Genomic DNA, 12,791 nt, shown 5'->3' on the forward strand with positions numbered 1-12,791 from the left:
GGTGGCTACAGCTCCAATTCAACCCCTAGCCTGGGAACCTCCATATGCCGCGGGAGCGGCCCAAGAAATAGCAACAAGAAATAGCAACAACAACAACAACAACAACAACAAAAAGACAAAAGACAAAAAAAAAAAAAAAAAAAAAGTTCAATTTAGTAAGAAAAAAAATCACTACATTACTAAGCAAAGCATGAATAACATACAGAGAGCAAAAGAAAGAGGAGGACATGGCAAACTCCAGTGCAAAGGAGAAAAGGATCTGTAGTGAAGAGAATGTCAAAATTAGGTTTTTAATAGTGAAGTGTTTCTTGAGAGACCTGGCAGGGGTCTTTCAAGTGGGTGAAAAATGAGTTTTTATAAAGTCTGGAAGAAATGTGTTTTCTCCAATAAAAAAGTAAACATTTCTGGTGACAGAGATGCTGTGTTTTATTCATCTTTCTATATTCAGTACTTAAGTGGAGTATCTGAAATATAGGCACCAATGAATATGGGACGGAATAAATATGTGAAATGGAGGAGCTCTCTCATGGTGCAGCAGGTTAAGGATTGGCTGTTGTCACCACTGTGGTACAGATTCAATTCCTGGTCCAGGAACTTCTGCATGGGTGTAGCCAAAAAAGAAAAAGCTAAAAAAAAAAAAAAAAAAAAAAAAAAAATCTGGCAAGAAAATAAAATTCCTTATAGGACAATTTTTCTAAAGATGAACATGGACTACCTGACATATTTACAACTAGAAACAGCTTTACTTTAGAAAAACAGCAACATTAGAAGCTTTGGAGATTTTCCCATAACAAAAATCATTGTTAAAAACAACATATATAGGAGTTCCCGTCATGGCGCAGTGGTTAATGAATCTGACCATGAGGTTGCAGGTTCGATCCCTGGCCTTGCTCAGTGGGTTGGAGATCCGGCATTGCCGTGAGCTGTGGTGGAGGTCGCAGACGCGGCTCGGATCCCGTGTTGCTGTGGCTCTGGTATAGGCTGGTGGCTACAGCTCCGACTGGACCCCTAGCCTGGGAACCTCCATATGCTGCGGGAGCGGCCCAAGAAATGGCAAAAAGACAAACAAACAAAACCATATATATAACTTTGAGAAGGAAATTACTTTTGTGTAATAGAAGATACAAATTAGTAAACATGGTCGTCAGGGTTAGAATCCTTTGCCAGAGTCCTTCCTAAGAGGAAGAAGGTTCTACTTTCTTGTCCTACAGGAAGAATTGCTCACAAAGAGAAGCTACATATAGCAGGACCCCAGAACTTTCACTGCAGCAGCCCCACTTGCTTCTACTTGGACCAGCACCCTTACCTGTCAGTATCTCAAGTGAAAAACCACCACCTGAGGTTGTCAAACCTCAAGTGAAATGGAAGGAAGGCACCGGCTTCCCTGATCACAAGAGCCATCCATTACACCCTAATGTATACAGCAGAAGACATAAAAGTGTAACATAATGCTTTTCTTTTTTTAATGGCCACACTTCATGGTGTATGAAGTTCCCGGGGTAAGGGACTAAATCCAGCCACAGCTGTGACTTAGGCTGCAGCTGCAGCAATGCTGGATCCTTTTTTTAACTCACTGTGCAGGGCTGGGGACTGAACCCTCACCTCTGCAGCAACCTGAGCTGCTATAGTCAGATTCTTAACCCTATGCACTACAGTGGGTTAAGGATCTAGATTCAATCCCTGCCCTGGGAACTTCTATCTGTCGTGGATGTAGCCATTGAAAAAGAAAATAAAGTAAATAAAAAAACTTTTCAAGTGTCAAAAGACAAATTTGTAGATTGATTACTACCCACCATGTTGGGCATTCCTCCACCAGGAACTGCCTTTTTATCCATTGCAAATGGAGATAAGCTATTTGGTAGTACAGACTTTGTCGGTATCTGGAGACCAAGGCCACTGGCTCCCATCTGCTGTCCAGAATTCTGAGTGTATGGTGAACCGTAAGGATTAGGGTTGTTCATCATTCCCATCTAAGAACAAGAAAAAGGAGAGAAATTAAATCTTATTCCCCCACTAAAAGAATATTACTATAGCTTTTCCTTTTCCATTTCCTAATTTACAAAGACAAATTCTTTCTATAGATAAACAGACTGTAACCTAGGGGACTCAGGTACAATTTAGAGCTGTTTTCTATAAATATGAGATAAATGCTTTAGAAAAATGTGTGTCTTCATTTAGCTATATCTAAGTAGGGTTTGTCTTTCATCTCCACTTTTTTTTTTCTTTTTGCTTTTTCGGGCATATGGAGGTTCCCCGGCTAGGGGTCTAATCAGAGCTACATCTGCTGGCCTCCGCCACAGCCCCACAGCCATGCAGGATCTGAGCCTCATCTGTGACCTACACCACAGCTCACAGCAATGCCAGATCCTTAACCCAGTGAGCGAGGCCAGGGACTGAACCCACAACCTCATGGTTCCTAGTTGGATTTGTTTCTGCTGCACCACAACAGAACTCCTTTCATCTCCACTAAATAACTTTCATTTAATGCACAAACTATAACTCAATAAACCATCTAATTCCTAAATATATTCCAGAGCTTCATATATCGAAGCACTTGAATGCTTATTCCAGCATTTTGCTTATATAAAAGGTAGAAAACTGGTAGTCCTTTTTTATTTAGGGACATGATAGAATAGTGATTTTAAAACTTTTCTAATCTCAATCCTTTACATACGGCATGCAAATTCAGGATATGCATCAGTCCCTGCTGTCTTACACCTAGCTGCTTTATTAGTTAAACTAGCTTCATGGCCCTTAAAGTAATCTGAATATATGTGCAATCCCTATGTGCTTTTTTGTCTTTTCAGGGCATATGAAGTTCCCAGGCTAGGGTTCGAATAGAGCTGTAGCTGCTGGCCTACACCACAGCCACACCAACACCAGACCCAAGCTGCGCCTGTGACCTACACCACAGTTCATGGCAATGCCAAATCCACTGAGCGGGGTCAGGGATCAAACCTGCGTCCTTACAGATACTAGTTGGGTTTGTTACCGCTGAGGCACAATAGGAACTCGCTATGTGCTTTATTTATTTTAATGATTTTTATTTTTTCCATTACAGTTGGGTTTACAGTGTTCTGTCAATTTCTACTGTACAGCAAAGTGACCCAGTCACATACATGTGCACATTATCCTCCATCATGTTCCGTCATAAGTGACTAGATATGATGCGCTGTGCTTCTCCTCTCCAAATGCAATATTAACCCCAGACTCCCAGTCCATCCCACTCCCTCCATGTACTTTAAAAATAAATTTTGTTCCTGTGTTTATGTAAGTCCATCTGGAACCATTATACTGTGTAATGATCAACCTAAAGAACAGAGTATTGATTATTCAAAAGCCAAGTATTTGACTGGTAACAATGATGCAACTTACAATTCCTGTTCCACATAAGACCCCACTGTAAGGCAATCATCACCTACTAGAAACATACAGCAAGCACTCAAAATAGAACCCAAGGATACTAAAGCCACTGCCCAATGAAAAGCAGTCATACTAGATTTCTATATCCTTCTCAGATCCGATTCTATCAAACGGTCCTTCGAATTCTACCTCTAACTACCCAATCCTCATCATTCCCATGGATCCATGCCCACTGTCGCAGTCTTAATTCAAGCCCCAGCATCACAGCTTCTGAAGACTGTATCTAACAGGTTTTCTTGCTTTTTTCTATTCATAAGGGGGAAAACCATGGCATATGAGACCCTTCACTGTCTCCATGAGAACTGACTACTTATTTCTTCATGGCCTCCTTATCTCCCACACCCATTAACTTGGAAACCTGAGACCGTCACGCTTCTTGAGTCTCCAGCACTTGTTTAAGCTTTTCCCTTTGCCTATAACCGGGCAATGACACATACTTTCCTATTTGACTTCTGAATGTTAACCTGTAAAGGAAATCAGTAAGAAGTTCTAAAAGAGGTAGGGATAATGACAGGGAATTGAGACAGAGGGAAGAGCAAAGTTTGGGTAAAAGCATAGAAAAATGGCACAGCCTGAATGGGAAGCATTTTGAGTAAAACATTTACTGTCTCTAATAATTGGAATTTCCTATGTGAATCTGGCAAGTAAGATTGTAGGGACAATTAAATAAAAAAACAGGCTTAAAGGCAAAGTTCAGGTTTCCGTGAGATTCAAATGTGGCTGGGAGTGCTATGGCTACATATGCCTTTTAAGTAATAATATTTATACTAATATAGTTCCAATAACATGCTTGCTTATATCTGAGGGAGCTGTATTTCACTTGCCTTTCTTATTAGAATGAAAATTCAGATTGATATAAAACAAAAGCTATTCTATCATAGAACCCACATAACAGACCATAAAAGACCAAAAGATAATAAATTATGCTTTTCAGAGTCCATAATTTATATAAATAAAATGCTGGGATTTGTAAGATGCCTTGATGTCTCTTGCTAATAAGCATAATGTGTTTATCAAACATATCCTAGTAGACTCTGGTCCTTTTTATTTTTTGTCTTTTTAGGGCTGCACCCAGGACATGTGGAAGTTCCCAGACCAGGGGTCGAATAGGAGCTGTAGCTGCTGGCCTACGCCATGGCCACAGCAACGCCAGATCCGAGCTGAGTCTGTGACCTACACCACAGCTCACAGCAATGCCAGATCCTTAACCCACTGAGCAAGGGCAGGGATTGAACCTGCGTCCTCATCGATAATAGTCAGATTCATTTCTGCTGAGCCACGACGGGAACTCCAGACTGTGGTTCTTCAAAGGTCTGTTCACACAGACACTGCCTCGTCTGCCTACACCAGTTGAGTTTCGATTCCTGACACTGCTTGTTCCCTCAATCACTACGCATTACCTAGAAACTCCAAGTTCACTCTGTAGCAGACTATGGTCTCAAATACACAGACAGCACTAACTGCTGGTCAGCGGGCAGTAATCCATTCCTGACACTTCTGGTCACTCTGACAAAGACTCTCAGGCTTTTTGCTTCCCCATTTTCCTCAGAGTTCTGCTGCCAGGGTTAGAAAATAAAACACAGCCAATCCTCCCAAACCCTACCCTTTTTATCTAGCCACCCTCCACAATCGCACCAAAGAGACTAGGAAGGGAATACAGTGATCTTAATTTCTGCTATACTGTAGTTAGTTATTTGATCATGTTCTCTTCTCTGTAGCTACTGTGATCCAGATGACCAACTACCCACCACCTAGCTGGACCACAGCGATACAGATCTCCACCGAAACTGAAAAGGCAAAGGATCAGGAAGCCACAAACACTTCTAGGCAACTAAACCAAAGGACCTGCAGGGGACTGTTTATCTTTCTTTAAAAAGAAATCTGACTCTAAGTGTTCAATACATTAAAAGCAGAAACCTGGGGAACACAGGAACACATTAAAACACATGATGGTGACAATCACTGCCAAATAGAACGTAGTGCTCAAAACACAACAAATATTGCAGGTTACGGACATTTAACATTGGGGCAAAAAAATCCCTTAAATGTGACCTGCAGGCAGTAACAGTAACACACACCGATACTAAATGTGAAAATGTTACTCTAAGAGCCGCCAAATAATAAATCTGGAGTTCCCTGATAGCTCAGCAGGTTAAGATCTGATGTCCTCACTGCTGTGGTGTGGGTTTAATCCCTGCCCTGGGAATGGCTTCATGCTGTGGGCACAGCCATTAAATAAATAAATAAATAAATAAATAAATAAATAAATAAATAAATAAATAAATAAATAAATAAATAAATTAGAGCTCCTGTTGTGGCTCAGTGGTAATGAACCTGACTAGTTTTCATGACGGCATGGGTTTGATCCATGGCCTCGCTTAGTGGGTTAAGGATCTGGTGTTGCTGAGTTGTGTAGGTTGCAGATGAGGCTCAGACCCCACACTGCTGTGGTGCAGGCTGGCATTTATAGCACCGATTTGGCCCCTAGCCTGGGAACTTTCATATGCCTCGGGTGAAGCCCTAAAAAGACAAAAACAAGCTACATTTTTTTTTTTTTTAGGGCCACACCAGCAGCATATGGAGGTTCCAAGGATAGAGGGTGAATCAGAGCTGTAGCCACTGTCCCACGCCACAGCCACAGCCACCCAGGATCCGAGCCGTGTCTGAAACCCACATCACAGCTCATGGCAATGGTGGATCCTTAACCCACTGAGAGAGGCCAGGGGATCAAACCTGTGTCCCCATGGATGCTAGTCAGATTCATTAACTGCTGAGCCACGATGGAAACTCCACAAACTACATCTTGACAAGTCCTCCTACCTACTGGATTTGATAAACACATCTATACCCAAGTCAGGCACTATGTTAACCAAGGCAGGGAGGGAGGTATACACTGATAAACAAGGAAGACTGGGGCTCTCTCAGAACCTACACCCAAGCCTAAACATTCCTCAGACTCTTCTCCATTACTTTTATACCACTGCCTTAGCTTAGTGGACCTCACTACCCCACAGGGACTATTTTTCAAACTGATGTAGTGCACACACAAAATACATAAAATGTGGACATGGGAGTTCCCGTTGTGGCGCATTGGAAACAAATCTGACTAGGAAACATGAGATTGTGGGTTCAGTCCCTGACCTTGCTGAGTGGGTTAAGGATCCGGCGTTTCGGTGAGCTGTGGTGTAGGTGGAAGACACAGCTTGGATCTGCTGTTGCTGGGGCTGTGGTGTAGGCTGGCAGCTGTGGCTCTGATTCGACCCCTAGCCTGGGAATCTCCATATGCCATGGGTGCGGCCCCAAAAAGACCAAAAAAAAAGTGGATATCAATCTATCTGGGTACCAGGTAACACACACTTCTTCACAGCACTTGAGATAACCAGAGCCAAAAGAAGGTTGAAGTTGTATTTCTTTTCCTTAGACCCAGGGCTACAGAGTAAGAACTGAAAGTAATACATTAAGAGGCTCCAAAGCTGTTGTCTGTGAAAGGTCCAGGGATCACTAAGGCAGAATGAGAAAAAACAGGCATGGTTCCTGCTCTTCTAGGTCTCAGTCTAGCAATGATCGTGCATATATAAGACTATAAACAAGCCAGGAGGTAAAATGCTGACACAGCAAACACAGAAACCTAGTATTTGTTTTTAGCTGTATGGGTTTTATCAATGTAAGAATCATAATAACAGAATGACACTGTACTATAGTGATGAACACACACTTTAATTCAGAAGGACAACGTCCTCTGTAGTATCTCCCCCTTGGTTTCCTGACTTGTACAGTATGAATAAAACTACCAATCGTAGGGCTCATGGCCCCATCACACAGCAGACACCTATTGATATTCAGACACTCATAGCATTTGGAGCCTAACACTACATAGGTACAATTATACTGTGTGATACTGTTATTTTAATAACATTCTGTAACTAGTTTCCTAATCATATACAATAAGCTCTTTCATAGAACAGATTTGTTTTTATTTTCTAAGGGGGAAAAAAACCCCAAATTCCAGAATATTAATAAACACTTGAATTAACAAGTTACAAAAAGCTGTGAAATGTGGACATAGAAGTCCCCAAAATGCTGAAATTTAAAATAAATAGTTTGGGGAGTTCCCTTCATGGCTCAGCGGGTTAACGATCCTGACTAGGATCCATGAGGATGCAGGTTCGATCCCCGGCCTCGCTCAGTGGGTTAAGGATCCCGTGTTGCTATGGCTCTGGTGTAGACTGGCGGCTACAGCTCTGATTAGACCCCTAGCCTGGGAACCTCTGTATGCTGCGGGAGTGGCCCTAGAAAAGGCAAAAAGATAAAAATAAAATAAAATAAATAAATAAAAGTTTGTATATATACCATTATATACGGTATGTGTATACATATGTGCGTGTGTATATATATCTGAATCAATTGCTATACGCCTGAAACATTATAAATCAATAATATTTCAATAAATTAAAATAAATTTTAAAAAAGCCCCAAGCTTCTGAGTTCCCTGGTTGCCTAGCAGTTAAGAATTTGGCACTGTCACTGCCGTGGCTCAGGTTCAATCCCTGTCCTGGGAACTTCCAAATGCTGTGGGTGTGGCCAAAAAAAAAAAAAAAAAAAAAAAAGTCCCACTTTCAAAGACAGTAAACCTTTCATCAAATTTATATAATATTAATCCACTGAAGTCTCTACTATTAGCATCCACATCCTCCAGTCAACTGCTATTCATGGGGTATACTGATTTGACCTTCCTATTACAGCTGACAGCTATGCTTCTAAGACACTCCAGCTTAACTACATGATGTGAGTTTGATTTTTTTCCTCTTCCCATAAAAATACTGCCGGAACGTCACAAAATGGAAACTCTAAAACTATGTGCTTGCTACTACTACGCTGCTGTAATAGCTTACTTATATTAACTCATTTAGTTCTCCAAAAATCCTACGAGGCAGGTGACACCTACTCGTATTATTTGCATCCTACAAATGGGAAAACTGAGGTATAGCAAGTAACTGGTGTGGTGTAACATAAGTACTATGTGAATGACTGAGTCCATTTTTAATGCAGGAAGCACAGCTCCAGAGTCCACACCATTAACTGTGATGCTTATTCATACATCAAGGGTAACTATTTTATTATTTATTTATTTGTTTATTTTTTGTCTTTTTGCCCCTCTGAGCAAGGGCAGGGACCGAACCCGCAACCTCACGGTTCCTAGTTGGATTCGTTAACCACTGTGCCACGAAGGGAACTCCAAGGGTAACTATTTTAGAAAGGGTTTTCAAAAATTTTTGTCACCTGCATTTTTTTTTTTTTTTTTGGTCTTTTTGCTATTTCTTGGGCCGCTCACGTGGCATATGGAGGTTCCCAGGCTAGGAGTCGAATAGGAGCTGTAGCTGACCTACACCACAGCTCACGGCAATGCCGGATCCTTAACCCACTGAGCAAGGGCAGGGACCGAACCCACAACCTCATGGTTCCTAGTCGGATTTGTTAACCACTGAGCCACGGTGGGAACTCCCATGTCACCTGCATTTTTGAGGAGGCAGATATAATGTCTTGTAAAGTTACTGGGGAGTGATATGATTTAACTGAAAAGCTTCACAATTATACAGCTAAAGAGGAAGATTATGGTATAGCCCAGATTTCAACTCCAATAGTACGGATCAGAATCAGTACACTCTTCTGCCTTTTACTTGTAACATCCTGAACTCATCAGTCAGAAAAACTTTAAGACAAAACTTCTTTTTTTTTTTTTTGTTTTTGGCTTCACCCATAGCATATGGAAGTTCCCAGGCTAGGGATGATTCTGAGCTGCCAGAGAGAAAACACTGGAGCATTAACCCACTGCACCACAGTGGGAACTCTAAGACGAAACATTTTGTCTTTGATTATTTTATGCTGACTCTACAGTTACAGATTAAAGTAAAAAGGGGTATGATCCAAGTTTCTTCCCTTAAGTCACCATTAGCGAGACTTTTTGAAGATTAGTCTCAACCTACCTGCGTGTTTCGAACCAGTCATTCATAATAAGAACTATATACAAAAGCCACTGCCATTTGCCAACAGGGTTCAAGTCATCAAGTCTCAGTTTTCCTTGCTTAATTCTTCATTCTTAAACATCACCAGAACTCTTTTTAAGAGTTTTTGAAAAAAAGTAATGAATATATAATCAAATCTCGGAAGCAGTTTTAGGATGTGCTACTGTGAAAGGGCAACTGCTAGCCAACAACTAGAACACCTGACTTGAATTTATTTATTTTTCTTTTTTGGCTGCCCAGTGGCATATGGAGTTCCCAGGCCAGGGATCAGATTCAAGCCACAGTTTTGACCTATGTCGCAGCTGCAGCAATGCCAGATCCTTTAACCCACGGTGCCAGGCCAGGGATTGAACCTGTGTCCTGATGCTGCTGATCCCGCTGCGCCACAGCAGAAGCTCCAATTTATTTTAATCTTTAACAGGAAAATACAGAAAATGCTTTTTTTCCTCTCAAAGAGAAAATTAGTTGTTTTACTTATGTAAGTTCTCACTTGCATAAAAATTATCTCATCCTAAACTTCCATAATACAAAAAAACTAATTTACTAGACATTTACCACACTTATGTGTCAGGCACTGATGTTACATGGTTTGTATCAACTTCTATTTTATAGGTGGGATTCATTTAAAATAAGAAAATATTTTAACAATAAAGTTAATGATAAAGTTAAATAAGTTAATAATAACTTTAATAATAAAGTTTTTATATTTGTATTTGAATGCCCCCTCCCATGAAAATATAAGCTCCACAGGACAGATTTTTTTGTCCGATTAATTTACTGCTATATATCCAATCCCATAACAATGTTGGTGCAAGAAATTTGTTTTTTAGATTATAAATAGGACAGTGTCCACTCTACCTAGGCGAATGCCAATGAGCCTTTCCTTACTTTTCTTACTTTTTCTTCATAGCACTTGCCAGGAATACTATAAATTTACATCTTATGTGTACACTAGAAAGTAAGTTCCACAAAGTGAGTTTATTTACTACCTTCAGCATCAGAGCTAAGACTCCGTAAAGATCTGCTCAATCAGTAAAGGTTTAATTTTTGGCATCCCTGCCCACGCCCCACCCCATATAAACATTGGGGGGCAGGCAGGGACTCTTCATAAGCATATTTCTATAATCTCTAAGAGGTAACTAATAAATATTTTACCTTTTTGTTTCTAGTTTTCATCCCAAATATTCTAAGTAAACCACATCAATACAACAACAGAAAACTGCCAGAGGGGGAGAACCTAGAGAGTAGGTAGGGATGCCAAACAAAATCCTTTCCTAATATGACTTCATTGTACAGCAAAATAAAAATATTTAAAGGTTTTCATATAAATACATGGGACCTCAGTCCTCCAACTCCCAATTCATCCATGTCTTAATTTCATCCTTGAACTATCACCATCATTATTCTCAGGAACACAGAAAATTCTAATGCCTGCTCAAATGATTCCTCTTACACAGCAGGCTTACTCCTGACTCCTTGTGAAAAGCTTAGCCATCTCTAATATCACCTTCCAAGCAAAGCCATCTCTTTCATTCAAAAAATATTTACTAACTACATGCCAAGCACTGGCAACTACAGTGTGATGCCATTTTAAGAAAGAGGCTTTTGGAGTTCCTGTCGTGGCTCAGCGGAAACAAATCTGACTAGGAACCATGAGGTTGTGGGTTCGATCCGTGGTCTCACTCAGTGGGTTAAGGATCTGGCATTGCCATGGCTCTAGCCTGGGAACCTCCATATGCCGTGGGTGCAGCTCTAAAAAGCAAAAAAAAAAAAAAAAAAAAAGAAAGGCTCTGTGTGTAGGAAAACATGGAGAAATAAGCACCAAATATGTTTATAACATCATAATTATACATAGAGTGCACACATTTAAAAGGTTTTTAAATACGTATTTAGCATTCTCTACTTAATAAGGCTAAGAAAGTAGGCTTTTTAAAAACCCAGAGCCTTTCAAGAAATAGCTACAATCAGGTTAACTGGAACACCAGGGAGGTTGGGTAAGGTTTTCACAGTAAACTAATGAATCTTTATTTACATCAACTAATAAGAAAAAAAATTTTTTTCTTAAAGAGTCCAAGGACACTGTAAGCAATAGGAACAAACTAAGTCTATCTGAAAAGAGTAATAATGCTTTTTTTAAGGAAGACTATGAAGACGTACATGAGATGAAAATATTCTAACACAGGTGCCACAGGGAAAAGGAAGAGCTGGTAACATTACAATACCTTCGCAGGTATAAAATAAATGTATTACTTAAATTTAATATGAGAAAGAGCTTTATAAAATTTGTGACAACACAGTAGATCTGTGGCATATAACATGGGAAATGCTATACTATGTAAAAAGATTAAACATGCAGAGTAAAGAATAAATGAAAAACTGCCCTCAAGCCCTCCTCCTCCATCACCAGGACACTTAAAACATACTGATGGTGCACACAAACCCAAACTGCACTTACCTTAAGAGGCTGAGGGCCTCTCAATCCTGTCTGTCCTCCCATCTGGGGAGAGCCTTGCTGCAGGGGCTCAGTCATTAAGTTGCCAGCATTTGCCAGGCCTGGGTTTGGGTACTGCATATTAGGTCGCCCCCGGCCTGCTCCAATTGAACCGTTCATGACTTGATTAGGCATCATCCCCTGTCCATTGCCTGCAGCCAACATTCCAGGATTCATGCCAGCATTCATCCCTGTGTTCATTCCCATGGCAGGCTGATTTACTGGACTGTTCATCATACCTGTTGCAGATGGCGTAGGACCCTGATTTGGTCCACTAGTGCCCATCCCCATGTTGGGAGAAGTCAAGCCTGCCTGTGCCATTGGGCTTTTGACCATACTATTTATCAAACCTAATCCAGGACTGTTCTGTTGGGCCTGGCTGGCCATGCTTTGGCCTGGGCCACCAACCCCCATATTGAGGTTAGGGGAACTACCAGACCGTAGCAATTCTGACAGTTGTTTATGTTTAGAGGCTGCATCTTGTACTATGCCAAGACTTGTCTGAAGCTGACTAATATCACCACCATTGGTTAGTCCCAATTCTGTAGAGTTGATTAATTCATCTGGTAAGTCATGCTCCAAGTCAAATAGAGAGCCAAAATCTAGAAACAAAAAGGAAAGATAAAGGTGAAAGCATGTCAGAGTCAAAATTACAAATTTCTCTATATTTCGTTCTTGACAGGCATTAAATATCATTCTTGAACCTTACTCCATGGAATACTATTTGTATTACAGTTTTTTATGTTATACTGAAAAAAGGTTTTGCTACATTTATATATTTATATATATATATATATGTTATATTTTACACACACACACACACACACACACACAAAAATTAAAGAATATTTGGT

General features: G+C 40.5%; 1 protein-coding gene across 2 annotated transcripts in view; it reads right to left on the reverse strand.

Annotated features, from left to right (window-relative positions):
• EP300 (E1A binding protein p300) overlaps positions 1-12,791 on the reverse strand; it is an 83,138-nt gene that overhangs the window by 47,081 nt on the left and 23,266 nt on the right. For both annotated transcript variants that reach the window (XR_014802951.1, XM_084955173.1), the window contains 2 exons: positions 11,902-12,539; positions 1,794-1,970 (listed from right to left, as the gene is read on the reverse strand). Coding sequence is in view for 1 of the 2 variants with exons in the window: in XM_084955173.1 (XP_084811299.1) it covers positions 1,794-1,970; positions 11,902-12,539 (815 nt within the window). In the remaining variant the exon portion in view is untranslated. The remainder of the gene's footprint in view (positions 1-1,793; positions 1,971-11,901; positions 12,540-12,791) is intronic.

Source organism: Sus scrofa, chromosome 5 (assembly GCF_054392235.1).
Source record: "Sus scrofa isolate SSC_HxYL_T2T_F1_AM1 chromosome 5, Sscrofa_HxYL_maternal_Yorkshire_Landrace_v2.0, whole genome shotgun sequence".
Lineage (NCBI taxonomy): Eukaryota > Metazoa > Chordata > Mammalia > Artiodactyla > Suidae > Sus > Sus scrofa.